This window comes from Rhinatrema bivittatum, chromosome 16 (assembly GCF_901001135.1).
Source record: "Rhinatrema bivittatum chromosome 16, aRhiBiv1.1, whole genome shotgun sequence".
In the NCBI taxonomy this organism is placed as follows: domain Eukaryota; kingdom Metazoa; phylum Chordata; class Amphibia; order Gymnophiona; family Rhinatrematidae; genus Rhinatrema; species Rhinatrema bivittatum.
Window position 1 is genome coordinate 21,400,986 of NC_042630.1, and position 19,849 is coordinate 21,420,834.

The 19,849-nt window shown below is 44.9% G+C and overlaps 1 protein-coding gene across 6 annotated transcripts in view; it reads left to right on the forward strand.

Moving 5' to 3' along the window:
• The window catches only part of GIGYF1 (GRB10 interacting GYF protein 1), a 459,255-nt gene extending 440,934 nt beyond the window's left edge, over positions 1 to 18,321 (forward strand). For all 6 annotated transcript variants that reach the window (XM_029581610.1, XM_029581609.1, XM_029581612.1 and 3 more), the window contains one exon: positions 12,279 to 18,321. In XM_029581610.1, coding sequence (XP_029437470.1) covers positions 12,279 to 12,331 — 53 coding nt within the window. In that variant the 3' untranslated portion in view covers positions 12,332 to 18,321. The remainder of the gene's footprint in view (positions 1 to 12,278) is intronic.
• The last annotated feature ends 1,528 nt before the right edge of the window (positions 18,322 to 19,849 follow it).

The window sequence follows — 19,849 nt, forward strand, 5'->3', positions numbered from 1 at the left end:
TGGGCGCCCGGTTCGACACGATCTTGGGAAAGGTTTTTCTTACCGAAGAAAGACTATCCAAGCTTCTCGCTCAGGTGGAATCCTTGAGATCCATGCCTCTGCCCATAGCCTGGGATTATTTACAGGTTCTAGGGTCGATGGCTTCCACACTCGAACTGGTACCATGGGCGTTTGCGCATATGCATCCTCTTCAGTCAGCATTGCTCTCCCTTTGGAATCCACTTTCTAAGCAGTTTCAGCTGCCCTTGCCACTGACTGACTCGGCGCGTTCCAGTCTTCTCTGGTGGCTTTGTCCGGACAATCTGCGTCAAGGAATGGATTTGGAGATTTCCTCCTGGATAGTGGTGACTACCGATGTCAGTCTCTCTGGATGGGGAACAGTGTGCCTAGGATCAGCGGTGCAGGATCAATGGACAAAGATGGAATCCTTCTGGTCAATCAATCGTTTGGAAACCAGGGCAGTTCGGTTGGCGCTCCAGGCCCTCCTGCCCTTAGTAGAGGGTCGATCAGTGAGGATACTGTCTGACAATGCAACGATGGTGGCTTACATCAGTCGTCAGGGAGGAACAAGGAGCCATCCAGTGGCAGCAGAAGCTCAGCTGTTGATCTACTGGGCAGAGCAACACCTCTACAAGATTGCGGCCTCCCACATCGCCGGGATAGACAATGTGCAGGCCGAATTTTCCCAGACGTCACCAGTTAGACCCGGGGGAGTGGGAACTCTCCAATGAAGCCTTTCATCTTCTGTGCAAGCGCTGGACCATGCCATCCATGGACCTCATGACAATGTATCGAAATGCCAAGGCTCCTTGCTTCTTCAGTCAGCGACGGGAACCAGGAGCGGAGGGAGTGGATGCTTTAGTCCTTCCCTTGCTAAGGGACGTCCTATTATGTTTTTCCGCCGTGGCCATTGGTCAGAAAGGTATTGCACTGCATCGAAGTTCTTCCGGGCAAAGTGATTCTTGTGGCTGCGCCGTCTGTGGTTTGCGGATCTTCTGAATCTAGCGGTCGACGGCCCGCTGAGGTTTCGACAGTCTCCGCATCTCCTGCGTCAGCATCCCATTTGTTTTGGAGAGGTAGATCGCTTCTGTCTAGTGGCATGGCTTTTGAAAGGCAGAGGTTGAGGAGTAAGGGTTACTCGAATGCGGTTATTGCCACGCTCTTGCATTTCCGTAAAACTTCTACCTCCAGAGCATACGTTAGTTTGGGGAGTGTTTGAATCCTGGTGTCTGGACCATGACGTACAGCCGTCCAGAGCTTCAATTCCAAATATTCTGGATTTCTTACAGGCAGGGTTGTCCAAGGGTCTGGCATTTAATTCCCTATGAGGATAGGTGGCGGCACTTGGCTGTTTTCGGGGTAAGATGCAGGGGGTTGTGCTAGCCTCTCATACAGATGTGGCTCGGTTTCTAAGAGGGATTAAACACTTGTGTCTCTCCCCCGGTCCGGAACCCCTGTCCTCCGTGGAAGCTGAATTTGGTTTTCTGTGCTCATTGTGATGCTCCCTTTCAGCCATTGAAACGGGCGACGCTAAAAGACCTGACTTAGAAGGTCGTGTTTCTGGTGGCTATTTCATCAACGAGGCGTATTTCAGAGATTAGGCCCTCTCTCTTGTAGGGAGCCTTTCTTGCGGATTTCTGACTTGGGAATTTCCTTAAGAACCGTTCCCTCTTTTCTCCTGAAGGTGGTCTCTTCCTTTCATTTGAATGTCAGTGGAGCTTCATTCCTTTGCGGACCTGGATTCTTCTACGCCAGAGGCCAGAGATTTATGGAAATTAGACGTAAAGAGAGTGTTTCATTACCTGGAGGTTATGAACAGTTTTAGTCTCTCAGACCATCTGTTCATCCTAAGCAGTGGACCCAGGAGGGGTCATAATGCTTCAAAGGCCACTATCACACTTTGGCTGAAAGAGGTGATTGTCTTGGCTTACCTCGTGCAGGGTCATTCGATTCCTGTTGGACTTAAAGCTCATTCTACTCGATTGCATTCAACCTCGTGGGCGGAATGCCAGTAGAAAATCTACACATACCTTTGCGAGGCATTATCGGCTTGATGTCCGGGCTCCAGAGTCCAGTTCCTTTGGAGCTAGTGTTCTCCGAGCAAGACTCTCTCAGTCCCACCCTGGTTAGGGAAGTTTTGGTACATCCCAGGAGTATGGACTGATCCGGGTACGTACAGCAAAAGGAAAATTGGTTCTTACCTGCTAATTTTCGTTCCTGTAGTAGCATGGATCAGTCCAGAGTCCCACCCATGGGGATATATGGAGAGTCCGCTCGGCCGGTAGCAACATTTCTGCAAGTTACCTAATGCCCCCCTTTTCAAGGGAAGAATTATTGGGCATGACTTGGTTTATTTAGTTACATGTTTTTCATTCCCTCTGCTCTTCGGGGGGAGGTTGGTTATGAGGAAGTTGTTTTTTTCTTCTTGTTCTGCTTGGGTACAGTGTAATACTGACAGACTCTAGTTAGCACCTCAGGGGTATACGACGGAGTCAGTTAAAACTTCTCTGATTCCATCTGCTGGAGGGGAGGCAAAACCCAGGAGTCTGGACTGATCTGTGGTTCTACAGGAACGAAAATTAGCAGGTAAGAACCAATTTTGCTTTCACTCAGTGCATAGTTAAGCTCTGAAATTAATTGCCAGAGGATGTGGTTACAGCAGTTAGTGTAACTGGGTTTAAAAAAAGGAAAAATCCATAAGCTGCTATTAATTAATAAGCAATAGTAGCATGAGATTTATTTAATGTTTTGGTACTTTTTGGGTACTTGTGACTTGGACTGGCCACTGTTGGAAACTGGTCTGAACCAGTATGGCAATTCTTATGTTCTTATGAGATTGGTTAGTGCAGGGTTTTTTAGCGCCTGGGTCAAGGCAGGTTAAAGCGTGTGTCTGAGATACATATGCTAACTCTGCTGCATATATGAGTGCATATAGCTCAGAATATACCTCAGAATAAACCATGCCAACTGTAAATAGTTCTGATTGCATATTTGCCTTTATCCACACCAATAATATGTGCAAGGAACCATTGGGCACTTTACCATTTGCCCTGATCTCGAAAGAACTCAAAGTGAAGTTACCTTAGTGGTGCAGTTTCATTTCTAAACGTACCACATGTACTACTCACATTTTGTCAACTTGCCAGTGTTTGAAGTCTGGAACTATTGGCGCCTGTAACTTTAGTGTGTGTTTTTCCTGTGGTTTTCTGCATCTGGGCTTGCTTGGGTATTGGTGTGCATATTTGCTCTTCCATAGATTTTTTTTGTACCTTTCTCATTTGTATGCCGTCCCCTTACTACATCCCGTGGAGCCTCCTACCTTTACCGAACATACTAAAAAAAAAAAAAAATATGCGCTGAAAAATAGCACCGATTTCAGTGCTGCTTTTCTCACAGGACAAGCAGGATGGTTGTCCTCACAAATGGGTGACATCGAGGATGGAGCCCAACTACGGAAAACTTCTGTCAAAGTTTCTAGAACTTTGACTGGCCCCTACTGGGCATGCCCAGCACGGCACTAACCCTGCAGCCAGCAGGGGTCCCCTTCAGTCTTCTTTTTTCCGCGCAGCAGTAGCCACGCGGTTAAGGAGCTCTTACCACATTCCTGACGGGAAATTCTTCTTAAACTTCTTTGAAGTAAAATTAGCCCCACAGGGGTCCCTCTTCTACCCAAAATTAGTCCGCGGTGTTTCGGTAAGTTTTTTGCCCGTTTTCGCCGATTACCGTCGAGTTTGGCCTTCGCGGCCTGCTGGCCGTCGACCGACCCGCGGCTAAAGTTTTTGATTAATGGCCATGGCGTCGGGGTTCCGTCTGTGCTCAGACTGTACGCGCACCATGTCTATCACAGACCCACATAGAGTCTGTGTATTATGTTTAGGGAGTGAGCATGATGTCCTGACTTGCACCAAATGTGCCCTTATGACACCAAAAGGTCGCAAAGCCAGAATGGAGAAGATGGGACTCCTATTCCATGCTCACACTCCGACGCCGTCCATCGCATCGACGTCCTCGGAACAGGCACCGTCGAAGTCCTTCCATCATCGGCAACCTCCTGGTGACCGTTTACCATCGACGTCTCCACGGCTATCGACTCCCGTCCCTTCCCCCGAGGATCGTGGGGATCGGAGGGAGAAGCATAGTCATCGACATCGCAAGTCTCGGACCATCGAGGAATCGAAGTCTTCGACCTCGGTACCGTCCGAGCCACCACCGAAGAAGTCTAGATCAGAAGCGGCACCGTCCACTTCTGTTTCTGAGACATTGAGGCAACCCTCACCCCATCGGGGTTTGGGAGGCGCGATTCCACCGGTGACGGTGGTCCCCTCCGGCTCAGCCTCAGCCTCCCTCTTCTGCGGAGCCGGGTATTGTTACCCCAGGTCTCCGGGAAGAACTGGACCGGCTGGTCCAGGAGGCCATCGATAAAGCGATGCAACGGTTCCAGACTCCTTCGGCACCGACTCCGCCACCGAGAGTGGAACCAGTCACCGACCCGATTCCAGCAGCGCTGGCACCGCTACTCGCGCGGATGGAAGCGCTAATGACCGCCCTTCCACCGGTGATACCTGGGTCACCGACAGCACCGGTGCGCTCTCCGATGCCAATTTCATCGGGTGCAGAAACACCATATCGAATTCCTCCTTCGGGAGTAGTCCCATCGATGCCATGTCGTCCATCGCCACCGATACATTCCTCTGGGGCGATGCGCACTTCGGCTCCATCGATGCCTTCGATGCCCGCACCGATGCCTCCAAATGTATTCTCGATGCCTCCGGTGATTCCTTCAGGATTTTCGGAGCCTCAGCCGGGACCTTCAGGTATCCAACCCCCTCGTGGTCCTACAGGTCAACATCCTGACCCTTATGACACATGGGGTGATGATACTTCCACAGATACCGATGATTTACCTTCACCACCCTCTCCTGCTGAAAGCAGAAAGCGTTCTCCCCCTGAGACCTCTCTTTCACAAATTTTGTGAAGGAAATGTCGGAATTGGTCCCTTTTCAGCTTCAATCTGAGCAAGATGACAGGCACCAAATGATGGAATTACTCCAATTTTTGGATGCCCCAAAAGTCATCACTTCCATACCAATTCATCAGGTTTTTCTATACCTTCTTAAAAAGAATTGGGAAACTCCTGGATCTGTTGCTCCAGTAAATAAAAAAGCTGACTCTACTTATCTTATACAGTCAGCACCTGGCTTTTCAAAACCACAGCTAGACCACCACTCAGTGGTGGTAGAGTCCGCTCAAAAGAAAGCTAAAAGAATGAAGCCATACTCATCCATACCTCCTACCAAGGAGAGTAAGTTCTTAGATAGTATAGGCAGAAAAGTATACCAAGGAGCCATGCTCATTTCCAAGATAGTTTCTTATCAGCTGTATATGACCCAATACAACAGGGTCATTTTTAAGCAGATTCAAGAATTTTCAGATACCTTACCAGAACAGTTCCAACAGCACCTTCAAACCCTCGTACTTAAAGGATTTGAAGCTGGAAAGCATGAGATAAGAACATTTATTTATTTATTTATTTATTTATTTATTTATTTTTAGATTTTTATATACCGGTGTTCCTATATGAAATAAAGATCACATCGGTTTACATTGAAACAGAACATGAAAATTGCCAAAAGGCATTACATAGAACAAGGTTATGAAACTTGGAACAGTGTACATAAGTTCAAAATTTAACAATAACGTTGTAACATTGATGACCAAAAGTTAAAGGAGAAAAAAAAAAAAAAAAGACTTAAACAATTAAGTTGACAGGTCTTATTGAGCAAAAAAATTATAACGTATAAGTGAGAAAGTCTCAAGTGTCCTGCAGCAAGAGATTAGATACCGAAGTAGGTAGTGGTATGGAAAATGGGGGTTTGTGAAGAAGATATGTTCTTGCTGGTTGGAGGGGAAAAAATGATGATCATGGTCCTGGAAAAGCTTGGCTAAAGAGCCAGGTTTTAAGTTTTTTTTTGAATGAAGAGTGGCAGAACTCAAGCCGAATGTCTGGTGGGAGCGCATTCCATTGAATGGGGCCTGCTGTAGATATGGCACGTTTATGATGCGAGGATTTTGTTGAAGGTACATAGAGTGTGCCTTTATATGCTCCTCTGATGGGTCTAGAGGAGGAGTGAGGGCGTAGTTGGTTACATAATTGAAGAGGAGAGATATTGTGAATGGATTTATGAATTACGGTGAGTACTTTATATAGGATCCTTTGCTTTATAGGCAGCCAGTGGAGGAGCTTGAGAATGGGGGTGATGTGATCTCTTTTATTCGTATTGGTAAGGATTCTGGCTGCAGAGTTCTGTAGCATTTGGAGGGGTTTGGATGAATATGGAAGGCCAAAGAGAAGCGAATTGCAATAGTCGACTTTTGATAGAATAATGGCTTGTAGGACCATCCGAAAATCGTTGAAATAAAGAAGAGGCTTCATCTTACGACATCTTCGATGCTTCCACTAGACTATCTGCTACCGCCATCTCAGCAAGATGCTGGGCTTGGCTTAAGTCTTCTGACCTTCGCCCGGAGGTTCAGGACAGGCTCTCTGACCTGCCCTGTTTAGAAGATAATTTGTTTGGTGAGCAAATTCAACAAATAGTTGCTGAATTAAAGGATCATCATGAGACCCTTAAACAGCTCTCATCGATTCCTTCTGACTTCCCTTCTAAACAACCATTTAAAGAAGGAACCTAAAAAGTTATTCTTCCGTCCACGGAAGTATTATCCTCCACATATCAAGTCCAGGTCAACGAGGCCATATCAAAAGCCTCAGCCTCGCCAACCTAGAAAACAAAAGCCCACAACAGCTCCGCAACCAGGCCCTGAGTCGGGGTTTTGACTTTCACTTAGAGAGCAGATGCCTAGTCCCTCTACCAAGCATACCAGTAGGAGGTCGACTAAGCCACTTTACAGAAAAATGGCGTCGCATCACCACAGATCAATGGGTGCTAGCGATAATTGCGCAAGGTTACCATCTAAACTTCCTAACTCTTCCTTCGGACTCTCCACCTCTACAAGCGTGGAGACTTACCGACCACTCTGTTCTTCTAGAGCAGGAAGTTTCCCTTCTCCTCCAGTCCAACGCTATAGAACCAGTTCCTCTCTCACAACACGGACTAGGGTTCTACTCCAGGTACTTTCTGATCCCAAAAAAGTCAGGAGGACTTCGACCAATCCTGGACCTGCGGGCTCTCAAGTACCTTCACAGAGAAAAGTTCAAGATGGTAACCCTGGGCTCGCTTCTCCCTCTTCTGCAAAAAGAGGACTGGCTCTGCTCTCTAGACCTCAAGGACGCTTATACCCACATTGCGATAACTCAGTCTCATCGCAAATACCTCCGATTCCTAGTAGGCCAAAACCACTATCAATACCGAGTGCTCCCATTTGGCCTAGCATCCGCACCACGAGTCTTCACCAAATGTCTCGTAGTGGTTGCAGCGTTTCTCAGGAAGGCAGGCGTCCATGTCTACCCCTATTTGGACGACTGGTTGATCAGGGCCACAACCCAGCAAACAGCTCGGTCTTCTCTGACCCTGACAATCCAAACTCTGATTTCTCTAGGATTTCTTGTCAACTACGCGAAATCCTACTTACTCCTATCTCAAACCTTATCCTTCATTGGAGCAGACTTGGACACTTTACAAGCAAAAGCCTTCCTTCCTCATCAACGTGTTCAAACCCTTGTGTCCCTAGCTTGCCAGTTGCAGTCTCAACCCACAGCAACAGCTCGCCAATTTCTCATTCTGCTGGGACACATGGCCTCCTCAGTTTATGTGACTCCAATGGCTCGTTTAGCCATGAGAGTCATGCAATGGACTCTGAAATCACAATGGATCCAAGCAATTCAGCCTCTGTCGACCATTCTTCGCATCACCGATGCACTCCGTCTGTCTCTTGCCTGGTGGAAAAATCAGTCCAACCTCTTACAGGGCTTGCCCTTTCACCCACCAGACCCTCAAATAATTCTCACCACCGCTTCCAACCTCGGCTGGGGAGCCCATGTAAACGGTCTACAAACTCAAGGATTCTGATCTCTATTTATTTATTTATTTATTTATTTAACGATTTTATATACCGATATTCATCAGTGATATCACATCGGTTCACAGCGTAACATAAACTAGTGCCTGGGATGGCGCTTTACATCGAACAAGTTTAACATAAAAACATAAATAACATATTAACAAGAGAGTAAATGAAAGGGGGGGAAATGTGAAGGATAATTAAGAATTACGTTAATTCTTAAATTATTGTAAGCAAGTGTTGCAAATATTTACAAAATGTACAATGATAGGGAATAACATAAAATATATCATTTGTGTAGAAAAAGGGGTGAGAGGGAAGGGAAGGAGGGAGGGGGGAAAAGGGATAGGAAGGGGGGTAAGGGTAACACAATAGAGAGAGAGGGGAAGTAAGGTGTATATATTTTAGAGAATAGCCAGGTCTTGAGGGGAACATGGATGAGAGCGAAGAACAATTTACGTGTATGCTTTAGAGAAGAGCCAGGTCTTAAGCTTTCGCGTGAAGGTTTTTAGGCATTCTTCTTGTCGTAGTTCGACTGGCATTGTGTTCCAGAGGGTTGGTCCGGCGATCGATATAGCACGTGTTCTAGTGGAAGTAAGTTTGTAGAGTTTGGGCGACGTGATAAGCATGGTAGCGAGATGAATGTGTCTAGTAGGTTTGTTAGATTGGTGAAATCGGAAGGTGTCATTAAACCAATTCATTTCAGGATTGTATAAGGCCTTATGAACGAGAGAAAGAGCCTTATATTGTATACGTGAAGCTATAGGGAGCCAATGCAGATCTTTCAGAACCGGAGTGATATGGTCATGTCTGTGAGTGTTGGTCAAAAACTGGGCTGTTGTGTTTTGCAATATTTGAATGGGGTGGATGGCGTTATTCGGTAAGCCGAGGAGGAGGGAATTACAGTAGTCTGTTTTAGCAAAGATGATTGTTTGTAGAACAGTCCGAAAGTCAGGGGGATGAAATAGGGGTTTAAGTTTCTTTAGGGTGTGAAGTTTAAAGAAACCATCTTTTAGTATGTTACTGATGAATTTCTTCAGCGTGAAGTGACCATCAAGGGTGATACCCAGATCACGGACTTGTTGGGCAAATGGGAAATGTGAGATAGCGTAGGAGTTCAATTGGTTTTGTGGTGAGATAAGCATGATTTCAGTTTTAGTTGTATTAAGAGCTAAGTGGATGGAAGATAGGAGATTGTTTATGGATTGGAGAGTGTCTTTCCAGATATCCATAGTTTTTGAAAGAGAGTCAGTGATGGGGATGAGCAACTGAACGTCGTCAGCGTAAATATAATGAGGGAGGTTGAGACTGGAAAGGAGGTAACAGAGGGGTAGGATGTAGATATTGAAAAGGGTTGAGGAGAGTGATGAGCCTTGTGGGACACCTTGTTTGAGGGGGATGGCCTTGGATACATGATTTCCTAGCTGAATTTTGAAGTTTCTATTACTAAGATAGGAGTTGAACCAATTGAGGGCAACCCCTGTGATGCCAATTTCAGTTAACCGCTGTAGGAGAATGGAGTGGCTGATGGTATCAAATGCAGAAGAGATATCAAGAAAGGCAAGAATATAAGATTGACCTTTCTTGAATCCTTTGAGAATATGATCTGACAAGGAGAGTAGAAGAGTCTCAGTGCTGTGAGATTTCCGAAAACCGTACTGAGCAGGGGCAAGAATGTGGTTATCCTCAAGGTATTCTGTGAGTTGTTTCTCTAGAGGAAGCCAAACACCAGATAAATTTCCTGGAGCTTCGAGCAATCCGATACGCTCTCAGAGCTTTTCAAGATTGCCTATCAAATCATATAATCTTGATCCAGACGGACAACCAGGTGGCCATGTGGTACATCAACAAACAGGGAGGCACAGGCTCTTTCCTTCTTTATCAGGAAACTGTGCAGATTTGGGCAGAAGCCCTCTCCCGTTCCATGTACCTCAGGGCCACCTACTTGCCAGGAGTAGACAATGTCTTAGCAGACCGGCTAAGCCGTGTCTTCCAACCACACGAGTGGTCACTCAATCCCTTGGTAGCGACCTCTCTTTTCCAGAAATGGGGTTATCCCCACATAGACCTCTTTGCGTCCCCTCAGAACCACAAAGTGGCCAATTACTGCTCTCTCATTCGGTCTCGGCACTCTTGGCCCAGCGATGCATTCTCCCTCCCATGGACAACCGGTCTGCTTTATGCATTCCCTCCACTTCCTCTTCTGTCGAAGACTCTTGTGAAGCTACGTCAGGACAAGGGAACCATGATCCTGATAGCACCGCACTGGGCCACGCCAAGTGTGGTTTCCCATACTCCAGGATCTCTCCATCCGCAGACACATTCCTCTGGGAACGGACCCGCATCTGATCACTCAAAACGACGGATGCCTCCTCCATCCCAATCTCCAAGCCTTGTCCCTGACGGCATGGATGTTGAAAGGTTAGTTCTTCAACCACTTAACCTATCGGATTCAGTTTCTCGTGTCCTCATCGCTTCACGAAAGCCTTCTACAAGAAAATCTTACTCCTATAAATGGAAAAGGTACACATCATGGTGCACTTTGCAGTCCCTTGATCCCCTTTCCTGTCCAATTCCTAACTTTTTGGACTATCTTTGGCATCTGTCGGAATCAGGTCTAAAGACCTCTTCCATTAGAATGCATGTCAGTGCGGTAGCCGCCTTCCATAAAGGTATCGGGGGTGTCCCTATTTCAGTACAACCCCTTGTAACACGCTTTCTTAAAGGCTTGCTTCATTTGAAGCCACCTTTACGTCCTCCGGCCCCATCTTGGGACCTTAATCTGGTTCTTGGTCGCCTTATGAAACCACCCTTCGAACCTCTTCACTCCTATGACCTTAAATATCTCACATGGAAAGTGATATTTCTTCTGGCTATCACTTCAGCTCGCAGGGTTAGTGAGTTACAGGTCCTAGTTACCTATCCGCCTTACACTAAACTCCTGCAGGACCAGGCAGTACTCCGCACTCACCCTAAATTCTTACCTAAGGTAGTTTCGGAGTTTCATATTAATCAATCCATCATACTACCTATTTTCTTTCCTAGGCCCCACTCCAACTCCGGGGAACAGACTCTGCATACCCTCGAATGTAAACGTGCTCTAGCTTTCTATCTAGACCACACAGTTGCCCATAGGAAAAGCACTCAATTATTCGTCTCTTTCCATCCTAACAAGTTAGGGCAACCTGTGGGTAAGCAGGCTCTTTCCTCCTGGTTGGCGGACTGCATCTCTTTCTGCTATCAGCAAGCTGGCATTCCTTTTCAAGACCGTGTTAAAGCACACTCTGTGAGGGCCATGGCGACTTCAGGAGCACACCTTCGATCGGTGCCGCTTCCTGACATCTGCAGGGCTGCTACCTGGAGTTCTCTCCATACATTTGCAGCCCACTACTGTTTGGACAAAGCTGGAAGACAGGATTCCATCTTCGGCCAATCTGTCTTGCGTAACCGTTTTCCAACATGACGTACCAACACCCTTCCGCCTACCCGGTGGGGTGCGGATGTCCTCTACCAAATTTCACCCCAGTTGTTGTGCCTGTTGCACGCCATTGGGTACTTTTGGTGCATGTTCGGACATCCTCAGCTCGGTACTCACCCATTTGTGAGGACAACCATCCTGCTTGTCCTGTGAGAAAGCAAATGTTGCTTACCTGATGTAACAGGTGTTCTCACAGGACGGCAGGATGTTAGTCCTCATGAAATCCGCCTGCCGCCCCGCGGTGTTGGGTTCGTTTTTATTATTTTATTTTTAGGCACTGCCTGTAGCTTTGAAACAAGACTGAAGGGGGACCCCTGCTGGCTGCAGGGTTAGTGCCGTGCTGGGCATGCCCAGTAGGGGCCAGTCAAAGTTCTTGAAACTTTGACAGAAGTTTTCCGTGGTTGGGCTCCATCCTCGATGTCACCCATTTGTGAGGACTAACATCCTGCTGTCCTGTGAGAACACCTGTTACATCAGGTAAGCAACATTTGCTATATCAGCCCCACAGTTTCTTATAAGGCTATTTCTAGCAAAGCTGTCATTCTCCATATGTTGGTAGAGGAGAAAATCCTATGTATCTGGGACTAATCTGGTAGGACTCAAAGAAAATTAGCAGAAAAGAAACTTAATTTTACCTTTTATCGTGTGGCAGATGTCCCTTTCTGTTTTATAAAAAGCCTAGATTTGACCCTCTGATGGCATCTGAGCTTGTCTTAATGCTATCAGTGTTCCATCTGCCAACCAAATAACCTTTGTTTCTCTCTCATTCCTTCCACAGGATACTCCCTCCACAGCTCCTCTGGAGAACTGGAAACAGTGGAGGATTACTGAAAACAGAGCAATAGGAATTGGCTGCCTTTATGGGGAAGTTTTTGGGGTTTTTTTCTTACCGTTTCAGTCTTATCTGAAGGATGTGTGCACTTGAAAAAAAAAAAAAAAGCCAAGGCAGGCTCCCTCTGGCCCCCTCCTCATGTGAACAGCTTGCGAGGGGAGTGAAAAGGTGGGGTGGGAGTGAAAAAGGGAGCAAGAGGATTGGAAAAAGTTTTTTTGATTGAGGTTTATCCAGAAAAGAGAAGTTTGGGGGGGGGGGGGGAGTGAGTGATCCTGCTCCTTTCCCCTGACTACTTATCACACATGAAGCACCTTATAGAACTTATGCACTTTATCAAAGAAAATAAAAACAAAAAACTTTTTTATGTAAAGCTGAAAAAAGAAAAAAAAAGAAAAAACTGGATTTTTTTTGTTCCTGAGTACATTTTTTTTAAAGAAAAAAACAAAATACAAAAAAATAATCTTGAAAACACTGTTATTTTCAACAAACTAAATAATGAAATGAACTTAACATGACTTGAAGAAATGCACTTATTTGTGGAACTGGACTTTGATACTCTATAAATATGTGTGCGCGCACGTATGTATGTAAATATATATAAGGTGTGCGCAGTTTTGTGTAGCTGAGGCCATATTTTTTTATTTTTTAAAGTGTGATTTTTTTTCACCATCTTTTTAAATGTTGCACAATACAATTTGCTCCATTTTGTCACCAGCCCTCTTCACAACTCCCCAAATCTAATCTGCTCTCCTCCAACTACAGAATTAAGGACTGAGCAAGGGGAGGTAGAGACAGAATTTGCTACAGATCCAAGAAGTGAGGCAGGAGTTTTGTTTTGTTTTTTTGGGGGGGGGGGGGGATGGGAGGGTTCTCCATCATAGAGGTTTAAAATGGACAGGGCTTGAACTTTGTATTCCCTTTTTCTTGCTCTCCTTCGTCATTCTGTGAATCGATGATTTTCTATGGAGAGTTTGTCACCATACCACAAATACCCTCCCCCACATAGGAAGATAATTTTCTGTTTTCGTTTTGTGATATGCACTTAATTTTTTGTGTGTATATGTGTGTATGATAGGATTTGTTTTTTAAGTATTATTTTTTAAACTCTGAGCTGTCGCTCTCCCTCTCTCTGCTTTTTGTAAGAAGAGGGGAGTAAACTGTGTTAAAATCATCTGGATTCTATTTTTGGGGGAGTGGGAGTTTTCAGACACCCCTCCCTCCCTTTGTGTTCTTATTTTGTTAACTTTTTTATTTTTTGAAAATTAAAAAATAGTAAGAGATTCCCCCCACCCCAGAGAGGATACTTCCCAGGAAGGTTTGCCTTCACAGCATGGGGCTTGGGGACATTAAGTGTTAAACATAGACCTCTTCTGAATTTTCATGCATTTTTTGTTTTTACTTGCTCATGTGAATTAGAATTTTTTTTGGGGGGGAGGGGATGGATCAGGGAAGGGGTGAAGATGAGACACATGGATCTAGATATATATATATATATTTTTTTTATTGGCGCATTTGATGTAACTACATTTTGACCTCTTGTTTACAAACTCCTGTCTGAACTGCCTGTGTGCAATTTGAGGAGGTTGGGGTGGTGATGCACAGGGTAATGCAGTGGGGGAAGGAAGAAGGGCCCTCTTTTAGCCTTGGCATGATTACCACCCCGTCCACCTGGCAAAAGGTATTGGAGGGGGAAGAATCTCCATCAGTGGGATTTACAGTTCTGATGCTGATGAGATGTTTGAGGAGCCACTCCACCTTTTACAGAAAGAAAGGCTCTTAAGACAACATGTTCAGTGTTAAGATCATCTTCGCAAACAGGAATCGAAGAAGAAATAGAAGAAAAATGTTTTTTCCACACAGAGACAGCCACTCTGAGATGGCAGGCAAAACAATATAAACTTTGGACAGCTTGGACTGAGGACAACAAAAATGGCCATCTGAAAACTGCTCTGGTTTTAAAAATTAAGCATTGCCCTTGCCTTTATTTTTTGCCTGTTCTTTCTTTATCACCTGGATGTTTTGGGACTGTTAGTGAACTTAAGGGGGAAGGAGAAGAAACCGCAAAGCTCTTGGATTTTAGTTGGTTTGAAAAGTGTAGCTGCCCCTGCATAAGACCTGGCTGCAAAGACAGATGGACAGGAAAGCAGCACAGGTTACCTGAACTAAGAAATACCCGCTCTTTCTTTGCTGGGGCCAGCTTTATTTTTTATTTTTTTATTTGACATGACCAAAATCGAGAGAGAAGTGTGGCTTTTGGGTGGGGGAGTTTCCGCTGTGAGTTCTAATTGCTTATATTAGTGACAACTGTTATGTCATATATAACAGCCTGTGACGCAGAGGTGAAAACATGTCTGAGTGGGAAGAACTGGTTGACTGTGTTGTGTGGTGGAGAGTGTGCATGTATTTTTGATTTCCCCCTTCTTCCTGTTGGATACTGTGATCTGGTTTGAGTGGTTGCCCTGCCATTCCCATTCCTCTGGGGGATAGATAGAACATGCAGATTCCTTTTGTTTCTGTTCTTGGGTGTTTGTTTTCTACTCTGCCTCTAATCTGGTAGCACTTTCTTGTGTTGCTTTTCTGTGGAGTAAGTTACCAGGGTCTAGATGTGAGGCCAAGTTTCACAGTGATTATGGTAGTATTGATGATCAAAATTTATTGTGAGAAATTATTCTGCTTTTCGCTCTGCCTTGCTTTTCAGGGTGGCTGAATGATAGTTATACCATAAAGTATGAAAAAATGCTTACAAAAAAGTTGCTTGGGAGGGAGCTAGGAAAAAGGAAGCAGCAGGGATTGGGGTATGACTGTCTAATCCTTCCTTTGCCTTACATCTTCTGGCCCTAAAATGCCTATAATTTGTGTGCTGCCATTTTGTCATCATTCCCTGTATTCCCATTCTCTCCCTCCTATGTGCAAAGTTTTGTCCCCAAGAGAATCCTCTTCAAAAGGGCTAGAAAATCCAAATTCACTTGGTCCCATTTTCATGTGTATGTTTTGGATATTTGAAGGGGGGGGAGGGGCAAGGGTTTTGCAGTTTTGTTTTGCTGTAATTTAAGCTTCAGTGCCTCAGTTGAATGTACCGTCATGGCATTTAGTCTCCTATTTTAAAGGATTTCTAATGCTGCATTTTGAGGTGAGGAGGCCATTTCACCCATATCCTGCGGTCACCTCTTTGGCTTGCCTTGCTTTCTACTTTTCTTGAGGATGGTGTAGAGATCTTTGGTCATTTTGCACACTGGTTGTCTGCATATATCAGCTAGGATGTATGTGCCAGCCTTATACATTTTTCCTTTTAAAGCTGATCTGGCATATTTGTATGTTGTTGGCAGGAGTAGTGTTGAATTAAGGAGAATCTTTTCAGTAAACTTTATAGTAGAGAAAGGGGGCTTGTTTTGCTTAAGAGAGCTATATGCCTTTTGTTTACTGTTCAGATTTCATAGGTACACATAGGAAGTGATGGTGCCCAACCTCTATAAGTTACACATGTTCCTGCCAAATCATACTTTTAATCTATTCATCTGAGTGCTTGAATTTGGACCAGTGTTACAAATAATATTGCAAGGAATGTGATCTAATTGCATCATGAGTTTTTGGTACTTGTGACGACATGGTCTCTCTGGACTGAGTTGAACCAGTGAGGTAAAGGTAATTTGCAACACTTGCACTCAGGCATTGAAGAGAATTTACAGGGGATTAGTTTAAAGAATAAAAGCAAACATTAAGGATTTTAAGGATGGGTTGAGGGGGATGTTAGCCTGTAGCTTCCTTTTTATTCATCCAGCTTTATCTGAACAGGCTGAGAATCAGTGTTATGAACCTTTATTTGTATCTTCCCAGGGTATTTTACTCCTATTCTATATCCATCCTCCCTTCTTTTTAAGCTGGCCATCACAGCAATGGCCCTTGGCCTCACACAACCATGCTTCATTTAGATCATTGTCCCTAAGTCTGGCTATTAGGTGTTGCTGTTGAGCGATGACTGTGGCAGTCTCTGCAGCATCCCAAGCCGGATGAGTGAGCAGAGTTCTGGTCCAGGAATTTGAATGTAGGCTCCTCTGCGAAGCAGCATGCCCCCAGACCCAATGTGTGTTAAATCCTGAGTGATATGGGTGTAGGGTGTGGCTTTCTTATAAATCCTGGGAATGGACAGGTCAGACTTAGGTTCAGAATGTCTGTAAGTGAAGGGAAGGTGCACAGCATTGGCCTTACGGTTATGCTTCCAGTCGAAGGCACAGGGGAAAATAAAATTAAGTTTGTTTTTTTTTCCTTGAGGGTAGGTAGGGGAAGGGGGGACACATTTCATCTTCCTTGGCTTTGGTATTTCTTGCTCTGTCCTTGAGAGTTGTGGGTTTGTTTTTTTTTCAGGCACTCCCACCCCTCAAAAAGGCAGAACAGAATCGCTCATCCATGGGCAGTTTGTGTTAAGAGTTTATTATGTCTAAGATCTGTACAGTATTAAGGAGGGGTGATTTAATAAAAAAATATAGCTATAGGGAAGATTAGGGCTGTTAGCCATAGTGCAACATGAGAAGAAATTTCAACTTTTGTTTTAAATGGTGTCAGATTACATGTTGTTTATAGAAGGGATGAGATCAGGGAAGGAACTGGTTAATGACGAGTTCAGAGCCCATGGTGGAGGAAGAGATGAGGAATGCTGTTCAGGAAAATGGAAAAACTTGGGTTTTGTCCTTCAGGTGCTGCCAATTTGAAAATGAAGTTGGATTGCATCATTCCATCATTTGCCTGAGCCTTGCATTGCTTTTTCTCTCTGTGATGACAGCATATCCAGTAATGAATTAAGTCCCCTTTGATTTTGTGTTGAGCAGAGCTAGATACCCTATATAAAAAGGCCTCTTCATATTTTGACCATGGAGGTTGGTATGGATGCAAAAGCCATCAGTGCTCAATATTATTTACCCTTCAGCCATGGCAGCAGTGATGCTATCTGGATAGGAAAGATGGACTGATCCAAGCCATCCTGCAAGAGCTGGGGAGGGGATGGGAATCATAATGCCCTGTCTTTTCCCAAAGCCATCCCCTGTTGTTCTTGCACCTTTATTCTTGAGGAGCCACATACCATGTTTCAGAAATGTGTGTTCTTTGGATTGTAGTTTTTTAATTTGTCTGAAGCAGTTCAGGACATCTGGACTGAATGTAAACTGTAGCTATGTAACCAGATGTAAGGACTTCTTTTCTTGCCGGGGTGGGGGGCAGTTCTGCTTTGGCTGAGGTCTTTACCTTCCCAGCAAAGCGAGATAGTGTCTGAATGCAATGTGTGTTTGTTTGTGTGTGTATTAATGCAAACTGTAGAGGCAGGGGCTGCATGTGGAGCTCCCACTTGGCACAAAACCTGTTCAGAGACTTTATAGCAGGTTCCTTTGCAGAAAAGCAGCAATGCCAGAAGGGGCAACCATGAAATGCAAAGATGCCTGGGCAGCTGCCTGTTATGTACATTTTGGAAAACAAACCTTTTTTTTTTTTTTTTTTTTTTTAAAAGAAACTGTATACTTTTGTTGTTAAGATGCCTTAAATGTACAAAAAGCTGCTTTGATGCTGCAAAATCTTCTAAAAAATGTTTGAAATGAACTTTAAACTTGTGTCAAAAGGGGGGTGGGTGGGGGGGGTGTTGCACAGATTGTTTAAATATGTTTTGTTTTTTTAATGTGCGGGAGGGAGAGGAGCAGGTCATTGGAAGCATCTAAGTTTTTTTGTAAACCTGCTGTGATGTCTTCCCCAGTCAGTGTGTGAGAAGTATCCAGCAGCTTGGGAATGAGAGGTACCACTGGGAATCGAACACTAAATTTTCCCTGTGCTGGGACAGTGGCCTATAGGGCTTAGACGTTTTGTGTTTTTGGTTTTTTGTTTTTTTTTTTTAAACAAAAGTTTGGGAGGGGTGGGGAATGGAGTTATGAAAATATGCCCTATGGTTTTTTGTAAAGAAAAAAATACAGGTTGATTTAAAAAAAAATAAATAAATACTGATGTACACAGAGGAGCCTGTGTCAATGCTGAAATGGCAAATTGTGCATTCTCTTTGCTACTGCAGTACTGGTTTCCCCCAACCTTTCAATTCCACATATTTAATTTCCACATTTTCATTTTCTGCTTTTCAGGGTTTTAAAGTGGATTATATTCAAGTACTATAAATATATATATTTATCCCAGGACAAGCAGGATGCTAGTCCTCCCATATGGGGTGACGTCTCTGACGGAGCCCTATTTCGGGAAAACTTCTGTCAAAGTTTCTAGAAACTTTTGACTGGCAATGTGAGGCCACTGAGCATGCCCAGCATGTCATGATATTCTCTGCCACAGGGGTCTCACTCTAATCTTCGTTTTTCCGCGCTGCTCTATCGCGGTCATCGGAGCCTCTGAGATTTTACTCAGTTTCTGACTGAAAAGTCATTGTTTAAAAAATTTCTCTCCCTCACGGGATCTCACTCGTTTTCTCTCTCACCGGCTGGTGAGAGATTTTTTTCAGCGTTTTTATTCAAAACGCTAATAAAATTTTTCTCTCATAGACGGCCGTCGATATCACCATGGCCTCAGGCTTCAAAAAATGCCCGGCCTGTAATCGGACCATGTCGGTCACAGACCCGCATCTAGAATGCGTCGTCTGTTTAGGTGAAAACCACGATATTTCTTCCTGTCAGCAATGTCAGGAAATGACACCGAAAGGAAGAAAACTTCGGCAGGAAAAAATTGATCAACTTTTTCACCTGCAACTTATTTCTTCACAGTCTACTTCATCAAAATCTTCACCGGCAGCAGGTACCAAGAAAATTCTCTTGAAAAAACGTCGACCGGACGGTTCTGGGGACACAACCTCACCAACACCGTCGACGATATCGGTGCGATCGGAGACCGAGGTAAGGCCTAAACATAGGCATATAGGCATCATCATGCCTCGACATCGCCGTCGGTTCCCTCCCAGGAGAAACCGTCCGAAAAGCAGCCGAAACACAAGCACACCTTGCCGTCACCTAGGCCTCCCTCGGTGGAACCTATAATACTCTCCCCACCTCCACCAGTGCCGAGCGTTCTCCCGGTACCACAAGACTTGACGGCATTCATCAAAGAAGCGGTACTGCAGGCGATAAAAGAAAATCTACCGGCGACCACGATGCCGGCGATATCGCCGATGCTGGTGACCTCCTCCCTACCTGGGACGTCACCGATGCCGGTACAATTGATACCGATGACTGCTTTAGTACCGGCGACGCCGCCGATGCCGGGTACACTCCCGATGCCGCTCGCAGCGATGCCACTCACGACTACACCATCGATGTCTATGCCTCCTCTTTTTTCGGAGTTTACATCGATTCAGATGACATCATCGGTTCCAATCTCGGTGCCTATCGTTACTGCTGCACCGTCACAAAAGAAAAGTGGTACATCAACGATACCCACTAAACAGACATCGAAAACATCAATACCTTCGATGCTAAAGACTACATCAACAGTGCCACTTCCTTCTGGGGCTCCAGGATCCTCAGAAGCAGCACTATATTCTCTTTTAC